This window comes from Hoplias malabaricus, chromosome 10 (assembly GCF_029633855.1).
Source record: "Hoplias malabaricus isolate fHopMal1 chromosome 10, fHopMal1.hap1, whole genome shotgun sequence".
In the NCBI taxonomy this organism is placed as follows: domain Eukaryota; kingdom Metazoa; phylum Chordata; class Actinopteri; order Characiformes; family Erythrinidae; genus Hoplias; species Hoplias malabaricus.
This window is the reverse complement of record NC_089809.1, coordinates 38,378,333-38,398,406: the sequence shown is the minus strand read 5'-3', so window position 1 is coordinate 38,398,406 and position 20,074 is coordinate 38,378,333. Positions and strand designations below refer to the sequence as shown.

Here is a 20,074-nt window from a genome sequence, read left to right as displayed (position 1 = left end):
CCCCTAGAACCTAGTCTTACCGGACTCCCTGCGCGGGGTGGTCTCCTTGCTGCCGGGTTTTGGAGGGGTTTTTCCAGGCTGGTGTTCAGGGGTGGAGGAGGGTGTGGAGGACGGGGTGATGGGTTTGGGCAGAGAGGAGATCTGGGGTTTTGGGGGCACAGCCGGTTTGGTGATCTGTTTGGCAGCAAAGTCTAGATCGGGAATGGCCTTCATAAGCTCGGCCTGCGTCTCCTCCAGGAGACGATTGATGTCCTGTGCACTGAACTGGGTCAAGCTCGCTCGCTTTTCCTCCCAGTCCCGCTCTGCTGCCTGCACACACACACACACACACACACACACACACACACACACACACAGATAGAGGGGGTTAATATCCCAGGCTCTCCAGAACCCCTGGGTAATATCCCTGGCTACTGCTGCCTGCCCTCAAACTCTGTTTACAAATCACACTACTTCAGTGTCAGAGCAACACATTATTAAACACAAACACACAGAAAAACACATTTCTGCGCTTGAACACAGCTCAACAAACACACAGAGTAAACATCTCCAGAGTGAGAACACACAACACAGCAACAACAGGCAACAGACGGAGAACCCAGCACTGTACTGTGTTGGATCTAGACTTGAGTGTTTTTAAATTGTCACACATTCACACACTCAAACTCACTCAGTCACTCACACACAAACACAGTCACTCACACACTTACTCACAACACAAACACAGTCACTCACAACACAAACACAGTCACTCACAACACAAACACAGTCACACAGTCACTCACACAGTCATTCACACATACAAACACAATCACTCACACACTTACCCAGTCACTCACACACAAACACAGTCACTCACACACTGACACTCACCCAGTCACTCACACATTCACACTCACCCAGTCATTCACATACAAACACAGTCACTCACACACAAACACAGTCACCCACACACAAACACAGTCACTCACACACAAACACTCACCTGGTCACTCACACACAAACACAATCACTCACACATTAACACTCACCCAGTCATTCACATACTCACCCAGTCACTCACACATACAAACACAGTCACTCACCCACTCACCCAGTCACTCACACACAAAAACAGTCACTCACACACTGACACTTACCCAGTCACTCACACACAAACACAGTCACTCACCCAGTCACCCACACATTCACACAGTCAGTCACACACAAACACAGTCACTCACCCAGTCACCCACACATTCACACAGTCAGTCACACACAAACACAGTCACTCACACACAAACACAGTCACTCACCCAGTCACCCACACATTCACACAGTCACACAAAAACACAGTCACTCACACAAAAACACAGTCACTCACACTCACCCAGTCACTCACACACTCACACAGTCACTCACACACTCACACAGTCACTCACACATACAAACACAGTCACTCACACATACAAACACAGTCACTCACACATACAAACACAGTCACTCACACACAAACACAGTCACACACACACAAACACAGTCACACACACACAAACACAGTCACACACACACAAACACAGTCACCCAGTCACTCACACACAAACACAGTCACTCACCCAGTCACTCACACACAAACACAGTCACTCACACACACACAAACACAGTCACACAGTCACTCACACACAAACACAGTCACTCACCCAGTCACTCACACACAAACACAGTCACTCACCCAGTCACTCACACACAAACACAGTCACTCACCCAGTCACTCACACACAAACACAGTCACTCACACACAAACACAGTCACACAGTCACTCACCCAGTCACTCACACACAAACACAGTCACTCACCCAGTCACTCACACACAAACACTCACCCAGTCACTCACACATTCACTCACACATGCACACAGTCAGTCACACACAAACACAGTCACTCACACACAAACACAGTCACTCACCTAGTCACTCACACACAAACACACTCACTCACACACAAACATGGTCACTCAGTTAAAATCACCCAGTCACTCACACTCACTCTGTCACTCACAGATTCACACTCACTCAGTTAAACTCACCCAGTCACTCACACTCACTCTGTCACTCACACACACTCACTCAGTTAAATTCACCCAATCACTCACACTCACCCAGTCACTCACACACTCACTCACACTCACCCAGTCACTCACACCTTCACAGTCACTCACTCTGTCACTCACACACTCACTCTGTCACTCACACACTCACTCAGTTACACTCACCCAGTCATTCACACACTTACACTCCAAAAGTCACTCACAAACTCACACTCACCCAGTCACTCACACTCACGCAGTCACTCACACTCATTCAGTTACAGTCACCCAGTCAATCACACTCACTCCATCACTCACACACTCATCCAGTCACTCACTTACACTCATTCAGTTACACTCACCCAGTCTATCACACTCACTCCGTCACTCACATACTCACACAGTCACGCCGCTGGAAGGGTAGCAGAATTACACCCATGCTTTAATATCTTTACTTAAGTGGTACTTTTACTACAGCTGTGTCTTGTTCTGTCGTGTTTCCTTCAGTGATTGTATTTCCAATGTAACCAAACTAACAACTTCCGTTGCCTCTGACAACAGGATCTGAAAAGAGTGTGTTACCAGACGGACTTCCACAGACACTCCTTTATCCGGTTCTCTGCGAGTGGGTAGGTCCTCCAGGCCTCGGCTCTTCCCCGAGCCCAGAGGAGTGCCGTCTTGCTCAGGCACGCTGCTGTCCATCGCCGCCGTGCTGGCCAGCCAGCTCCCCAGCGTGGTGGTGCCTGTTAATCCTGCAGCGCCACTCAGAGCTGAGCCCAGACTGGCACCCAGAGCACTGGACAGACTGGCCACAGCCCCTGGAATGAATCAGTCAAGCAGTTAATGAATCAAACAGTTTAGGAATCAAGTTAAAGAGATAACACTGAAATTATAAAGCTGTGTGGAGTATCAGTGAATATGTCTGATGCCTTCACCTTCACCAGTTTCCAAGAGAATATAAGGATACCGGGATTTATCAATTATTTATCAATATCAAACTGTAAGGGATTGTCTGAAAAGTGGGAAAGTGTAAGAAAGCATTTGGTAAACTACAAACATGAGGCAAAATGTAGCTACAGCCATCATTAGGATGCATCAGAAAAGCCACACTACCAGTAACCAAAGGAACAGAGTGATCAATAGAGATCTATGGGCAAACAGAGGATGTATTTATTATGTAATTAATATCAGGTATACACACTTGCTGCTACTGTACCTGACTGTGAAATGACTGTGTGTGGAGAACATTTTAAAGGTTTAAAATTCCATCACTCAATCTTAACGTGCTTTACCCATTTAAACATACAGCATTAGCCAAAATATCCCTTTGTAGCACCTTTATTTTTAGGAGTGTGTGCTAAAATATAGCAGATAAATTATGCAGGACTTATGGGCTGAGTCCAAACCTAGATGCCTTGGTGCTGACTGAGGCCAGTGCACTAGAAAAGCGTTCTAAGAGTTTGGATTTGAAGGAACCTGTGATTGAATCATTTTTGAGACACGCTTCAAAGGTAGTTGTTCATCACAGTGTTGCCAGGGTGTGTTCGATTGTGGTTTTGTTAAAAAGGTGGCAACCCTAGTCCTGTTATTTCAGTAAAGGGGGATAGAACTATCGGCTGATCTTCAAGTGATTTCAGAAGAAAACACAAGTGAGCAGTGAACAAACCTGCCTGCCTTCCACTTGTCTATGTAAGTAATTTAAGTTCTCTACTTCAGGGTTTCCTGTCTCTAGTACATCTATAGCACTTTTGTTCCCATTCCTGAACCAAATTTAGAGCCGTTAGCTACATTTCCACCGATATTTACAGGTTCTCAAACCAGAAAAGTTAATTCCCAGTTGGAACCAAAGAAAACCACGACAACATATTTGGGCGAGTCGAGATAAAGAAGCTCCAGAAAGAGCTCAGTGCCCTGTTGAATAAAACACCTTAGGTTTTTCCATTAAGTACAGTGCCAGTCAAAAGTTTGGACACATCTCATTAGTGATTGGTGGAAGAGGGATATTCCCTGTACAGAACTGTACCAGCCCCTATCTCTGCACAACTCCAGTTACAGTCTCAGACACATTCAGAAGGGAGCGGTTCTACAGATTAACTCTCGACAAGGCCACAGCTGTTCACTGAAAACCGTTCCAGGTGACGACCTCATGAAGCCGACTGAGAGAACGGAGAGAGTGTGTGAAGCTGTCGCCAAAGCAACCGGGGGTTACTGTGAAGAGTCTAAAGTATAAAATATATTCTGGTTTCTTTAACACTTTGTTGTTTACTACATAATTCCATATGAGTTCCTTCATAGTTTTAATGTCTTCCACATTCATTTACAACGTAGAAAATAATAAATATGTCCAAACTTTCACAACATGTGGGAAATGGCCCAAAACAAGGCAAACCCTCCCTGAGTGGGTGTGTCCAAACATTTGACTGGTAGTGGATAAACCTTAAGTGAAGATTTGCCCTTAGCCAAGGGAATTACTTAAGTGTGTAGCATAAAACCCCTCAGTTGTGCTGCCTTATCGGAATGCGCTTCTCTGCAGCTCTGCGCATGTTTTCTGGTGTTTTACGTGATAAATCTGTTTTTCTCCAGTGCATTACACAGTCTTAGTTTACTGGTATTATTTGCTTGAAGTTTCCCATACTGTACACGGTAAATTAAATGTAAAAAAACAGATAAGACCATTACTTACCACCGCAATAATATTATCATTTCTTTAATAAGAGGCTTGGGCTGTGCATATCTCCTGTTTATACTTCTGTAGGCAGCATTTTCTGATACACTACATTTAGCTAATCAGAGTGTCTGACCTACAGTTTTATTTAAGCACCTCTACGTATAAAAAGCACACTACGGCAGCACATTTTGACAATATGGCACAGCTCGTCAGAACACTGGCTCTCCTGAAAAATGTAGCTTTTATAACACCTTGATCAACATGGGATGGAAACTTAACCACTTCATCTAGCCACCGACAAAGAGCGTCTGCCACTGGGTGAACAACCCGGCACACGGAAGACTTATGGAAATGTAAAACCTCCCCCACCACTGTCTGGAAACCAGTTGCAAAAAAGTGCATCACTGGAGCTGTAACTCTGCAGGAAAAGCGCAGTTACACTGTGTACAATGCCTGAAGTCATCTTCTAACTCGCCAGCGATGTCCTAAATGGAACAGCAGTCAGATCTGTTCTCTTTTAATCACTCAGATGGGCTCGAGGATTTTCTCAGTCTTGAAAAACTCTCCTAGGAACGCAATCATCTTTAAAACCTCAAGAAACGCAGCCGTGTTCTTTGTTTTCTGAGCGTTAAGGTGAGGTGACGGTTAAGGAACTTCATGCAACACTTAACGGTTTTTAAGGGATCACTTAAGGGACATTCAATACTTGAGGGAACATTTACGGGGATATGACAATCTCCCTTAAGAAAACCCTTAGGTACCACTTAAGGTGTGTTTTCTGCAACACACTAAATTTTAAGGGATGTTTAAGGGAAATCTAAGGTAAATGCTCACTTAAGGTGTTTTATGCACCCTGAGCCTCAATAAAGAGTTCCTCTACAGTGGAGCTGTGGAAGAGGTTAGAGAAGTGAGCTTGAGGCTGGAGGGTCGCCGGTTCAGTTCTTCTTATTATTATTATTTTAATTTTCTCCATGAGCACCAGCAACATTTCCACATGTGTATCATATCTCACTCTGATTTGACTGCTGTGTAAACAAAACATCAACAACGACCCTGTCATGACTCTATCCCCCCACTGACGACATATGTTTGGTTCCCATCTAAACTGGAGGAAACAATCTGGGGGTGGGGAGCGGTGGTGAGAGTAGATGGAGAGAACCACGGTTTGGTTCCAAGGTTCAGAACCAGTCCAAAAACCAGTTAAAGTTTTACTGGTGGAAAAGCACTGCTACTGGTCTGCGGACACATCCTCAGGAGATGTAACACCATGTCCAACACCAGGTGCTTGGTGCTAATAGGTAGGAGCAGGGTAGGAGTAGGAAGATATGACATTTGTAGTGTTAATCATCATCAGTTTCATCTCACTTTTCAACTTATTTAACATCTTCACACATTTTCCTTTCTGTGACTGAAGAGAAATGGACAATAAATCTTTTAAGCCATTGTTCAGGCCCTAATTCTCAAGTTATCAGTGTTAGCTCTTGAGAAATAAAAGACAACACCATTTATTTAGAGATTTCAGGTGGCCCATGAGGTGGAAAAGGTTGAGACCCCCTGCTCTACGTCATGTGCAGCCACTAAAGAGGTAGTCCACTGCTTAGTTAGACTGGTACCTATGCTGGCAGTGTTGGTGAGGGTGGCGCTAGTCCCCAGGTTAGCGCTGGTTGCCAAGGAGGTGGAGAGACAGCCCACGCCTGATAAAGTGGCCGTGAGGTCGGGCAGGCTGCTGAGAGAGGGACTGGTCAGGATGTCCAGATCACAGCTCTTGGCAAAGTCAGCATCACTGGAGCCGGACATGGAGCTGCTGAAGTCTTCTGGAGTCTTCCACATGCCTTCGGACACCTGCCTGCTCACGCAAACACACAGACAATGTTGAAGGTGTATTTGTGAGTGTGTACTACAGGGACATCACTAGACGTTTATCAAAACAAGTCTTTACTGAAGGAGTCTTGGGGTAAACACTGGACCATACTGTGTCTTCATATAGGCTTTTTTTTTTTTTTTAAATAGCTAGCTGGCGCTACTAGCACAGAGTGCTTTTTCTAAAGATGCAAACTTGGCTTCTGTTCTTCAGGTTTCCTCTCATGGATTTATGCTAAAGCTAATTTGCCTTGTTTTATGTTAGAAGCCATATTTAACTCACTTTCTGAGGAATGTGTGCATGTGGTTTGTCTGCTGCTAGCCTAATGCTAATACATAGCATGTTTATAAGATTTTATTTTGAACAAAAACAGTCATAAACAAATAAGTTTCTAGCAGAATGTTGTCTTTACTTATTTGCTGGAGATACCTGGAGATTTAAATCAGGGATGTGAATTTATTTTTGGGGAAGACGACTGCTAATGCTAATGCTTCCCTAAGACAAGTCTAATATCGCCCTGGTGTTTGGGGAAATTTTGTTGAGATTCGTAGAGTTTCACGAAAGGACTAGTTCTTTTTGGAAGCTACAAAAAATACAAGGCTGTAATTTGTAGTTTATCTGTGATATTCCATGAAATATCAGGAAAATGTGAATTTTGAGATTTCTAATGAATAAAGTTATCTCAAAAAGATAAATAATCCTATAGGAAAATGTTTTGTTTTTTGTCACTGTCGAGAGAAAACCTTGTAACTATTTAGATTAGATTATTCATTTACTCAATATCTGTAACCCATTATTGCTGGGTCCAGAGCCTACCTGGAATCACTGGGCGCATGGCAGGAATACACCTTGGAGGGGGTGCCAGTCCTTCACAGGGCATTACATTTTATTAAATTCTGTAATAAATTTACCATCAGACATTATCCTTTATCTGTGACCTTCCTTCTTTACAGATAAAATGTTTGGAAGTGACGTAAGGTTAGCATGTTGTATTTCTACAATTACAGACTGTAGTCCATCTGTTGCTCTGCATACTTTGTTACCCCCCTTTTCTCCCTGTTCTCTCCCCCCCCCCTTTTCACCCCTGAGCAGGTGTGATGTGGTGGTGGATCATTCTCAGCGCTGCAGTGACACTGACGTGGTGGTGGTGTGTTAGTGTGTGTTGTGTTGTGTTGATTAAAGCTCTCGTGTGTGTGTGTGTCTGTGTGTGTGTGCATTACCTCCTCAGCAGTGTGAGTGTATCTGTAATGTTCCTGCAGCGTTTCAGCAGAGCATCCAGTCTCAGAGGCTCCTCCTTCAGAAACTTCACAGCCTCTACCTCCACCCTTAGCACCACACGCATCTTACTCTGCAGTGTTGGGAATTGGTCTACACACACACACACACATACACACAATGAGAGAGAGAGGGAGAGCACCATTCCTCAATGTACAGTCAGAAAATGTGGTTGTATTGTCACTCCTGTGTTCTGATTGGCTGTGCTCATTACTCTACTTTCTGATTGGCTGAGGTGTGGTCACTCACTCTTGAGGTCAGTCAGAGTCTCTCCCAGTCTCCTGAGCTCCTGACTTTTCTGCTCCACTTCCTGTTCGGTCACCAGGCGATGGTTCAGCCCTGCCCCCGCCTTCATTTCCTCTACTGACCGCTCCAGATCACTAGAATCAAGATTAACACACAGACACACACACACACACACAGAGATATATGATGTTCAGTGTCTGGAGGGAGTGTGAGTGTGTGAGAGAATTTAAGGGAGTGAGTGAGTGAAGAAAGGAGGGTGGTAGAGAGTAAAAGAGGGAGTAAATGAGTGAGTTAGTATGTGAGAACATGAGTGAATGAATGAAGAAGTGAGAGTGTAAATGAATGAGTGAGTAGGTGAATGAGTGAGTGAACAAATATGTAAATCATTTAATCAACAAGGGAGGGAGTGAATAAAGGAGTGAGCGTGTGAGAGAATGAGTGTAAGGGAGTGAGTAGGTGAGTGAATGAGTAAGTGATGGAATGAGTGAGTGAGGGAAGGAAGGAGGGTGAGTGAATGAGTGAGTTAGTAGGTGACAAAATGAGTGAGAGAAAAGGAGTGAGTGGGTAAATGAATGAGTGAATAAATGAACGAGTGTGTGAAAGAATGAGTGAATGAGGGATGTAGGGAGGGAATTAATGTGTAGGTGAGTGAATTTGTGAGTGAGTGAGGGTGGCATCTAAAATGTAAATGTGTTTGATTTATTTCAGCTCTGTTGACACATTTGTTACACAGTGCTGTTGATGAAAGAAAGTGGCGATGTGCAGCACTTTCACTCACACACTCACACCTACGGACACTTTTGAGACTCCAATCCACCTACCAATGTGTGTTTTTGGAGCATGGGAGGAAACCAGAGCACCCAGAGGAAACCCACGCAGACACAGGGAGAACACACCATTTACATTTATGCATTTGGCAGACACTTTTATCCAAAGCGACTTACAAAAGAGGATCTAACATTCAAACTACAGCACAATTTATACAAATTACCTTACACTGAATGCAATATGCCAGACTCCTCACTCCTCACAGACAGTCACCCAGAGGAAACCCATGCAGACACAGGGAGAACACACCATACTCCTCACAGACAGTCACCCGGAGGAAACCCACACAGACACATGGAGAACATACCACACTCCTCACAGACAGTCACCTGGAGGAAACCCATGCAGACACAGGGAGAACACACCACACTCCTCACAGACAGTCACCCGGAGGAAACCCATGCAGACACAGGGAGAACACACCATACTCCTCACAGACAGTCACCCGGAGGAAACCCACACAGACACATGGAGAACATACCACACTCCTCACAGACAGTCACCTGGAGGAAACCCATGCAGACACAGGGAGAACATACCACACTCCTCACAGACAGTCACCCGGAGGAAACCCATGCAGACACAGGGAGAACACACCACACTCCTCACAGACAGTCACCCGGAGGAAACCCACACAGACACATGGAGAACATACCACACTCCTCACAGACAGTCACCCGGAGGAAACCCACGCAGACACAGGGAGAACACACCACACCCCTCTCAGACAGTCATCCGGAGTGGGACTTCAACCCACAACCTCCAGGATCCTGGAGCTGTGACAGAGACACTACCTGCTGCTCCACCATATACACTGAGACACAGGAGAAAATCAAGCACTGCTCTTCTCAGGCCTCTCGGTTCTTCCTGGTCAGAAGACAATTCTACGGTGTCATTTGAACACAAACTGATGTGTTAAGGAACTTAATATGTTCGTGAAATGGCTCCTTTTCCCTTGATTATACACTATTATAGTGAACTGAATTCAAGAGAATAGTGAACGATTTCAAACACTACCTCACGCTGATTTAGTTCACCACACAGCACAGTGTGTTGTGGTTATTCGCTGTCCACTAGGGTACATCGGCTGTACACTACTCACTGCTATGCACTGTGGGATTGGTTGAGCAAAGTGAATATCGTTCACTATATTTTCATACACGACTACAGAATTTCACAACCCCAAAATAGTGCACTATACAGTGAACAGGGCGATTTCCAAGAGTGGCTGGGTTCACCTGGGTGTCAGTAACACAGTCCCTGTATAGACTTTGCTATGGGCCCCAGTGTAACTGCCCCATCTCACTCAACCCCTCTGCCCCCTCAGTGTATCTGCCCCAACTCACTCAGCCCCTCTGCCCCCTCAGTGTAACTGCCCCATCTCACTCAGCCCCTCTGCCCCTGAGTGAAACTGCCCTATCACACTCTGCCCCTCTCCCCCCACCAGTGTAACACCATCCCACTCTGCACCTCTGCCCCATTCCGCTTGGCCCCCTTTGCCCCACAGTGTAACTACCCCATCCTCTTCTGCCCCTCTACCCCTGACTGAAACCGCATCATCTGGCTCAGCCCCTCTGCCCCCTAGTGTAACTGCCCCATCCTCCTCTGCCCCTCTACCCCTGAGTGAAACTGCCCCATCCTTCTCTGCCCCTCTGCCCCCTAGCGTAACTGCCCCATCCTGCTGTGCCCCTCTGCCCCCTGCTGTTAGGCCACAGTTGATTTCCAACACAGAAACTGTGTACGTGTGTGTGTGTGTGTGTGTGCATAAACTCACTGTAGTTGCTGTATAATCAGCTCCTCTTCGTTCAGGTAGCGCAGTCTCTCCTCCTCCACTAGGAGGCGCTGGCGTTGAAGGGGGTCCTCTTGTGTCCGTGATGCTTCAATTAAACAGAGGCCCAGATCTGCCTCTGTCTGTCTCAGCAAAGCATGCACGGAGTCCTGATTCTGTAACTGCACACACACACACACACACACACACACACACGTTTTACTCCCAAGATTCTGTACATGGAGATACGTTAGAAACACAGATGCTTAGAGAGGATCGTTGTCCTCATTTTCATGGAGCAATTTGTCATGTTCTCCAGTGATTATACTTCACATTATGAAGCAGGCCTTACACTGACACCTAGTGACCTGGATGTGTCAAAGAGTTTGTGCTGGACCATTTTGGCCCTCTAGGGCCTGAGGGATATTCTGGATCACCCCAGATCTTTTTAAATCCTCTTTAACTGCACCTGATCTCCATCTGTTTCCTGTCGCACTGTTCAGAACAGTCTCTGCTCTCTCTGGACCAAGCCCTGTTTGACCCGGAGCACTGTGGACAGAGAACATTCTCCCTAAAGCTACCATTTCTCTGTGAAAACACACCATCACTCCTGAGTGACCACTGCTCAGTTCCACACTGATCTCAGACATGTGTCTTGTGTCCCAGCCCCTCATCCTAGCCTCATAATTCCGGATGTGAGGGGATGAGATGGAGTGGACAGAGCAGACTCAACAGATCCAAGATGTCTTTGGCCATGTTCACATTACCAGGCTGAAGTTGCTCAAATCTGTTTTTTCAAATCAGATTTGAGTGATTATCATATCTGATTTGTGGGTATGCACCATGAATGTGAATGGTCAGATGGTCAGATCCACTTCACAGATTATAAAACTAAACTAGTACACATTAACTGGGAGGTGTTAAGTTTATTGCTGAGTATAATTGTTTTTATATTTCTACGTACAATGCACTACGTGAATGCAGAAACCGTTACTCATTTGATCTACACTGTGCACTACATAGGGTGGAGGGGAACATTCAGGATCCAGCCAACATCTTAGTAGAAGTAAAAGACAACTGGCTTTTGTTGCTTTCACGTCCTGATCGTGTTCAGTTAGCGAGCTGTTTGTTTTCCTCCCGAACAAGATGCGATGCACATGTGAGCTACTAACATGTCCTTTTGTCCAGTTTTTATACAACGGGTCATCTGACAAACACCTGTCTGATCTTCTCCATCCCTACAAATCCACTCACACCCCCGGCACTTCGTCATCCGAGCTGCTTACTGTCCCTCCCTCCAGTTCTTGAAAAGCACTATATAAATATAATGTATTATTATTATTACTATAATTAGGTGGCACAATGTTGCAACTGCTCCGGGTGACTGTCTGTGAGGAGTGTGGTGTGTTCTCCCTGTGTCTGTGTGGGTTTCCTCCGGGTGAATGTCTGTGAGGAGCATGGTGATTTCTCCCTGTGTTTGCGTGGGTTTCCTCCAGGAGACTGTCTGTGAGGAGTGTGGCATGTTCTCCCTGTGTCTGCGTGGGTTTCCTCCGGGTGACTGTCTGTGAGTAGTGTGGCGTGTTCTCCCTGTGTTTGCATGGGTTTCCTCCGGGTGACTGTCTGTGAGGAGTGTGGCATGTTCTCCCTGTGTCTGCGTGGGTTTCCTCCGGGTGACTGTCTGTGAGTAGTGTGGCGTGTTCTCCCTGTGTTTGCATGGGTTTCCTCCGGGTGACTGTCTGTGAGGAGTGTGGCATGTTCTCCCTGTGTCTGCGTGGGTTTCCTCCGGGTGACTGTCTGTGAGGAGTGTGGCATGTTCTCCCTGTGTCTGCGTGGGTTTCCTCCGGGTGAATGTCTGTGAGGAGCATGGTGATTTCTCCCTGTGTCTGCGTGGGTTTCCTCCAGGTGACTGTCTATGAGGAGTGTGGCGTGTTCTCCCTGTGTCTGCGTGGGTTTCCTCCGAGTGACTGTCTGTGAGGAGTGTGGTGTGTTCTCCCTGTGTCCGCGTGGGTTTCCTCCGAGTAACTGTCTGTGAGGACTGTGACGTGTTCTCCCTGTGTCTGCGTGGGGTTCCTCCGAGTGACTGTCTGTGAGGAGTGTGGTGTGTTCTCCCTGTGTCCGCGTGGGTTTCCTCCGAGTAACTGTCTGTGAGGACTGTGACGTGTTCTCCCTGTGTCTGCGTGGGTTTCCTCCGGGTGACTGTCTGTGAGGAGTGTGGCATGTTCTCCCTGTGTCTGCGTGGGTTTCCTCCGGGTGACTGTCTGTGAGTAGTGTAGCGTGTTCTCCCTGTGTTTGCATGGGTTTCCTCCGGGTGACTGTCTGTGAGGAGTGTGGCATGTTCTCCCTGTGTCTGCGTGGGTTTCCTCCGGGTGACTGTCTGTGAGGAGTGTGGCATGTTCTCCCTGTGTCTGCGTGGGTTTCCTCCGGGTGAATGTCTGTGAGGAGTGTGGCATGTTCTCCCTGTGTCTGCGTGGGTTTCCTCCAGGTGAATGTCTGTGAGGAGCATGGTGATTTCTCCCTGTGTCTGCGTGGGTTTCCTCCAGGTGACTGTCTATGAGGAGTGTGGCGTGTTCTCCCTGTGTCTGCGTGGGTTTCCTCCGGGTGACTGTCTGTGAGGAGTGTGGTGTGTTCTCCCTGTGTCCGCGTGGGTTTCCTCCGAGTAACTGTCTGTGAGGACTGTGACGTGTTCTCCCTGTGTCTGCGTGGGGTTCCTCCGAGTGACTGTCTGTGAGGAGTGTGACGTGTTCTCCCTGTGTCTGCGTGGGTTTCCTCCGAGTGACTGTCTGTGAGGAGTGTGGGGTGTTCTCCCTGTGTCTGCGTGGGTTTCCTCCGAGTGACTGTCTGTGAGGAGTGTGGGGTGTTCTCCCTGTGTCTGCGTGGGTTTCCTCCGGGTGACTGTCCGTGAGGAGTGTGGTGTGTTCTCCCTGTGTCTGCGTGGGTTTCTTCCGGGTGACTGTCTGTGAGGAGTGTGGTGCGTTCTCCCTGTGTCTGCGTGTGTTTCCTCTGGACTGTCTGTGAGGAGTGTGGTGTGTTCTCCCTGTGTCTACGTGGGTTTTCTCCGGGTGACTGTCTGTTCCTCCGGGTGACCCACGCTCCAAAAACACACGTTGGTAGGCGGATTGGCGACTCAAAAGTGTTCGTAGGTGTGAGTGAACGTGTGAGTCATGACGCCCCGTTCAGGGTGTTCCCTCATTGCGCCTAGTCAAAATGACAAATACGATAATAATCATAATGGACCAACGAGGTTTGTAATGTGAATGCAGCCTTAGTCCTGAGTTTCTATTCTGTGTTTTCATAAATATATTCAATGTCACCAGAGGTCACTGTTTGGGTTCACGTCCAGGTTCACGTCCACTTGGTCATGTTTTTGCCAAGAGTGCCTTAGGTCTTAGACTTTGAAACATTTCTGTGACGATTTGATGATGTTCACCAATGAGATGCATGTTTCCATGTTTCTCTCAGACACTCAGAGCTGTACGTACCTGTAGTTTTCGTAGCTGCGTGAGCTGTCTCCTCAGCTCGGACGTGCTGTGCTGCAGTTCACTTAGGTGAAGCTGCATTTGTGAGCGGGACATGTTGATCGGCTGAGAACCTCCGGAGGAAGGCGGTGGCATCAGGGCCAGCGGAGCTGAGGGAGTTGTGGCTGCCAATCGGAGACAAGAATCAAGTTCACATGAGAGCCAGGATAAATATATGCAAATCTAGTTATGTTATCTTATCTTTCTGTAGATCTCATAGCTACTCCAACATGAGTATTACTGTAGACGTCTTATAAAGGGCTATTCATAACAGCTACATGGAGGTTTAATCCATTGCTAACAGCACAGTGAAAAAACACAGATGTTCTGACTGCTTTAAAGGCCCCCCTTCTCCACAGTGGAACACAGTGTTTCTTAATGAAACATCTGTGACTTGCTTTGGTTCAAACCCCACGAGCCCCACAGCAGTGTTCTCCCCCTGTGTAAACAGCCCCTGTTCAGAATGCCCGCTTTCAGCACCTGTTCCTTTAAATGATAATGAGCCGCTCACTGTTCACCCCGACCCCGAGCGCCCAGCAGTGAGCCGTTTCACTCAGTTCCCTTTCTTCTCCATTCTCGTTTTCTCAGTTTTTACTCAGTGCTCTTATTTCTCCGCGCTCGTTGTGTCTGTTTTGTTGCGTTTAACCACGTCTTTGCGCTCTCACATAAACACGGGTTCAGCGCTGTGATTGGACAAACTCAGACGAGGGGGCGGGGCCATTCTAAAGTCTCTGCACTTGACATCAGAAGCGGAGCAGGATCAGAACCACTTGTTTTATCCCGTGTTTTCTGTCCTAGGCGGCACACAGAAAACTGGCCGAGGGTCTTCTTTCACAGTGTGTGGGTGTAGAGCTACAGTTTCTAAGTGAAGCCCACCAGGATGGAGCTACAATGATTCCACCAAGAACAGAAAACACTTTATTCATCCTGAAGTAAATGATGGTCTATTAACTCTTGGTGTTGTACCGTGTACATGGAGATAATGACAGATTTTATGAGTAGCCCTTCATAAGAAACGCTACATAACTTAGTCACTGTTATATATTCATGATTTTCAGATATTTACACAAATGTATTGCAGTATTTTCCATATCCAGTCTAAAGATCATTGATTAAATTTACCTGATTCAAATGTGTACACATTTTGAAAAGTAGAAATATCTTATCTACATCATTATGGCCTTAAGTACAAAGGCCTGAAAATTCTGGAGATTTTATAAAACTCAGATTTATTTAATGACAGTGTCACAAAGGACATATTTACAACATTGTCCCAGAACAACTCAAATGTATTTGGTGAATATAAACAAATTTACAATCTGACACCTGCAACACACTCCAAAAAAAGTTGGGACAGAGTCAAAATACGAGTGAAGAGCAAGTCCCCATAAAGAAGAAAAATATAAAAGGTATAATTAAGCACCATCACCGTTACTGTTCATGGCACTGTGGAAGATTCAGGAACTCTGAATAAATTTCAGTCCATGTGGAACACCACTTCTGAATGAGCCTGACTTTCCAGCCCTCAGACAGCTCTGCGGGATAAATCGTCATGCTACTGTATACTTTGGGGTTACCATCAAAGTGACGTCTTTTTCGGGAAGTGCATGGTTATTTCAGCAAGAAGACGCCAAGCCTCATTTTGAATGTGCTACCACAGTATGGCTTCAAGAGCAAGAACGGGCAAAAAATTCACCCTCAAAACTGCAGCGATTAGTCTCCTCAGTTCCCAAATGCTTAAACTGTGTCAGTAAAAGGAAAGGTGATGGAGCCCATCAATTTTTGGAATGTGTTTAAGGCTTCAGACTCTAAATGTGTCTGTATTTACAAGATACATTTGATTCATTTAATGGCAACAATGGAAACCTAATTTTCGTGTGTTTATTGCAGTTTACAAAATGTCTGACTTTTTGTTCTAACATATTTTCAATACACCACAACGATGTTTACTGTTATAATATAAATTATTCATGTGGAAATGTTGCACACATTTAATTCAGGTAAATTCAGTGCATGGTTTTCCAGTGCACTCCTCCCCCTTCAGCAGAAAACACATCAGTGAATATGGAACTAGGTCTTCTGCGTCAGTTCAGAACGCACAACATCTTTGAAGTCCACACATGCAACACACATCCACATCTTTAAAACAGTCTCCCCAGCCTCTTATACACACACTCAGGAACATTTCTGAACTCCAACATTTCAAACACACAGCTTGCAACAGAGCAATATCCACCTCAGCGCTGTTATTGCTCTCTTCAGGGGGGAAACAAAACATGCCGCAGAGTCAAACCACTTTCTGGGGTTCATTCCAGGAATGCAGAGGGGTTATCATGGATATGACAGACACATTCCAGGGTCTGTCTCACACACAATCTGAAACTCTTGGACATACACACACACGCACACACACAGCTCTTCCAAACTCAGGGATCCCTGTATTCTTTCCTCGAAATACCACCAGCATCCACAGAGTGGAGGAAATCCCTGAAATCATTCCACGCGGCTGAGGACAGACAGGAGACCGGACAACACTTTCACCGGGAAACGAAAGAGAGAGAAGGAGATAGAGAGACAGAGAGAGAGGGAGAGAGAGAGCGAGAAACGACAGAGAGACACACACAGAAATACCTTTTCTTTTTCTAAACCTGCCAGCTGAAACACAAAACATGTCAGTGGTTAAGAATCCCCATTGTAGAACAGTCTCCTTTCACCCAATGAACACAGGAGGTGTTTTGGCAGAATGGCAGAGAAGCATCTCTCTCTCTCACACACACACACACACACACACACACACACACACACACACACACAGTATACTCACTCTCAGGAGCCGAGCAGTCGCTGGCTGTTTCAGCCTTGTCACTGTAAGGAAACACAGAGCTGTCTCACACGCTGGAAAATGTACTGATTCCAGGAACAGTTCAGTAGAAAACTCAAAGAGTTTTTACAGTTACAGACTGTAGTCCAGTTGTTGCTCAGTGCTCAGGACCCCCACAGAGCAGGTGTGATGTGGTGGTGGATCATTCTCAGTGCTGACGTGACACTGACGTGGTGGTGGTGTGTTAGTGTGAGTGGATCAGACCCAGCAGTATGCAGAGCAACATCTGGTCTACAGTCTGTAACTGTAGAACTAAATAGTGCTCCTGTGTGTTCAGTGGAGCTGTGACAATGAACAGTGGGTGTAGAAATGGGGAGGACATTGTAATGTTTTGGATGGTTTGTGTATAATAACTATATATAACTATAGTTTTTCAAAATTAATTGTGAAATCTACCTCGGGCCCCTACAAGCAGTGCACACGACCCCCCTCCAAAAGCAGAAACATCTGTGCATTCTGTATTTACTTTAAAATGTCTTTGACATAAGGAAAAAGCATACACTCTCCTCCTGTGTAAACAGCCCCTGTTCAGAACGCCCGCTTTCAGCACCTGTTCCTTTAAATGATAATGAGCCGCTCGCTGTTCACCCTGACCCCGAGTACACAGCGGTGAGGAGCGAGGAGCAGAAGCTCTGGTTTTTAGCCGTTTTCACTCTGTTCTCTTTCTTCTTTGTTTTTACTCAGTGCTCTTATTTCTCCGCGCTCCGCGTGTTTGTTTTGCTGCGTTTTACCTCATCTTTGCGCTCTAACATAAACGCAGGGCTGTGATTGGACAAACTCAGATGAGGGGCGGGGCAATTCTAAAGTACTATACATAGAAGCGGAGCAGAATCAGAACGGCTCGTTTTATCCCATGTTTTCTGACTTAGGCAGCACACAGAAAACTGACTGGGGGTCCTGTTTCACAGTGTGTGTGTTGGTGGCCTCCAGAGCCCCACTTTAAAGCAGAACTTGTGAGTTGTTTATAATATATGCCCTTTAATTTAGGTTCAGGAGAAAGTGGAACTGAGGCTTACGGACTGTCAGGGGCCCTGGTGAGCACACTCTGGACTAGACCGGTCAGGCTGGCTATCTGCTTCTCCATCGCCTCCATTCGCTCCCTACAACACAGAGAACAATCATCATCATCATCATCATCATCGCAAAGGATATTTAAAGGAACACTAGGTATGATTAGGTATTTTTCCTCATGGGCTCCCCCTACTGTTGCAGAGTGTAATACACTTTTATAGCACTGTCCTGAAATCAAGGGGGCGTGGGAGGGAATTGGGATGGTTTCCTACTCAACAGTTACATAGTGCAGTTTCTGCAGATTTTGAAACTGTAATTTTATGGTTAAGAAATAGCTGTCAATTTAAGGTAAAAATATTAAGTAGTGTTTCTTTAACCCCTCACCTGGTCTCTGATTCATTGCCAGGTATCGGTGATGCAAATCCAGGCAGGGCCACTCCTTCACCTCCAGGTCCCCCTATCACGCACATTTGGTCCAGGGGTGGCCCCCCACCCCGGGACTTGGGGCTCTCTACGAACACAGTCCCGTCCTTCCTGAAGGCCTGCCTGCCTGGAGACCCCCGTCCTGGCTGTGGCCCATAAGGATCCCTGGCATCCAGAAGCTTCTGTGGCGAGGCTGGGGGCAGAGTGCGGAAGCCCGCAGCAGCGTACGGGTCAGCGTATAGTGGCCCCCCTGGTCTGTAGAGAGCGCCCTCTATCTCACAGTGCAGTGCTGCGGCAGGGTAGGGTCCCAGCGAGCGAGCCGAACCACGGCGATAGGCTAGAGCCTGCGGAGAGTGCACCAGCGCGTACGGGTCCGCGTAGATGGCCTCGTTCTTCAGCAGCACCACGCTCTTAGATGAAGACGAGGTCAGCTCCTCGTCCGGCTTCACGTCCCGCCGCTCCAGGATGGCACTGGGCGAGGGGCAGAACACAGGCTGCCCGTGGGATGCCTGCCCAGGGACGTGGTGCTGCTGCTGGTGTTGGTGCTGGTGCTGGTACTGCGGCGAAGGTGGAGGACCTCCAGCGTAGGACGAGGGTCGTCCCCCTGCGTACGAGAGACGAGAGTGGGAGCGGGACGGAGAACCCGACGGAGAAGACGACGAAGGCATAGTGTTGAGGCGGCGAGTGGGAGATGATTCCCTCGAGGCGTACACTAGCTCTCTCTAGAAGAATGAAGGAGAACAGGAGGTCATAAGCAGGTGAGCAGAATTCATCCTTTCACTCCATCTCATCTCACATCATTCACACGCAGCATGAGCAGCACTAACCCTCATCCTTTCACTCCGTCTCACATCATTCACACCCAGCAGGAGCAGCACTAACCCTCACCCTTTCACTTTGCCTCACCTCAACACTCATTCACACGCAGCAGGAGCAGCACTAACCCTCATCCTTTCACTCCGTCTCACATCATTCACACCCAGCAGGAGCAGCACTAACCCTCACCCTTTCACTTTGCCTCACCTCAACACTCATTCACACCCAGCAGGAGCAGCACTAACCCTCACCCTTTCACTCGGTGTCACATCATTCACACCCAGCAGGAGCAGCGCTAACCCTCATCCTCTCACTCGGTCTCACATCATTCACACACAGCATGAGCAGCACTAACCCTCACCCTTTCACTCGGTCTCACATCATTCACACCCAGCAGGAGCAGCGCTAACCCTCATCCTCTCACTCGGTCTCACATCATTCACACACAGCATGAGCAGCACTAACCCTCACCCTTTCACTCGGTCTCACATCATTCACACCCAGCAGGAGCAGCACTAACCCTCACCCTTTCACTCGGTCTCACATCATTCACACCCAGCAGGAGCAGCGCTAACCCTCATCCTCTCACTCGGTCTCACATCATTCACACACAGCATGAGCAGCACTAACCCTCACCCTTTCACTCGGTCTCACATCATTCACACACAGCATGAGCAGCACTAACCCTCACCCTTTCACTCGGTCTCACATCATTCA

General features: G+C 47.0%; 1 protein-coding gene across 3 annotated transcripts in view; it reads right to left on the bottom strand.

Moving 5' to 3' along the window:
* Positions 1-20,074, bottom strand: part of srcin1b (SRC kinase signaling inhibitor 1b) — a 106,471-nt gene that overhangs the window by 21,870 nt on the left and 64,527 nt on the right. For 2 of the 3 annotated variants that reach the window (XM_066682658.1, XM_066682659.1), the window contains exons 6-16: positions 18,503-19,263; positions 18,124-18,207; positions 17,051-17,091; positions 16,858-16,881; positions 14,191-14,351; positions 10,718-10,893; positions 8,119-8,249; positions 7,815-7,962; positions 6,347-6,579; positions 2,648-2,883; positions 21-309 (exon numbers count right to left, since the gene is read on the bottom strand). In XM_066682658.1, the coding sequence (XP_066538755.1) occupies positions 21-309; positions 2,648-2,883; positions 6,347-6,579; positions 7,815-7,962; positions 8,119-8,249; positions 10,718-10,893; positions 14,191-14,351; positions 16,858-16,881; positions 17,051-17,091; positions 18,124-18,207; positions 18,503-19,263 (2,284 nt within the window). The remainder of the gene's footprint in view (positions 1-20; positions 310-2,647; positions 2,884-6,346; positions 6,580-7,814; positions 7,963-8,118; positions 8,250-10,717; positions 10,894-14,190; positions 14,352-16,857; positions 16,882-17,050; positions 17,092-18,123; positions 18,208-18,502; positions 19,264-20,074) is intronic. The other variant, XM_066682660.1, reaches the window with a different exon arrangement.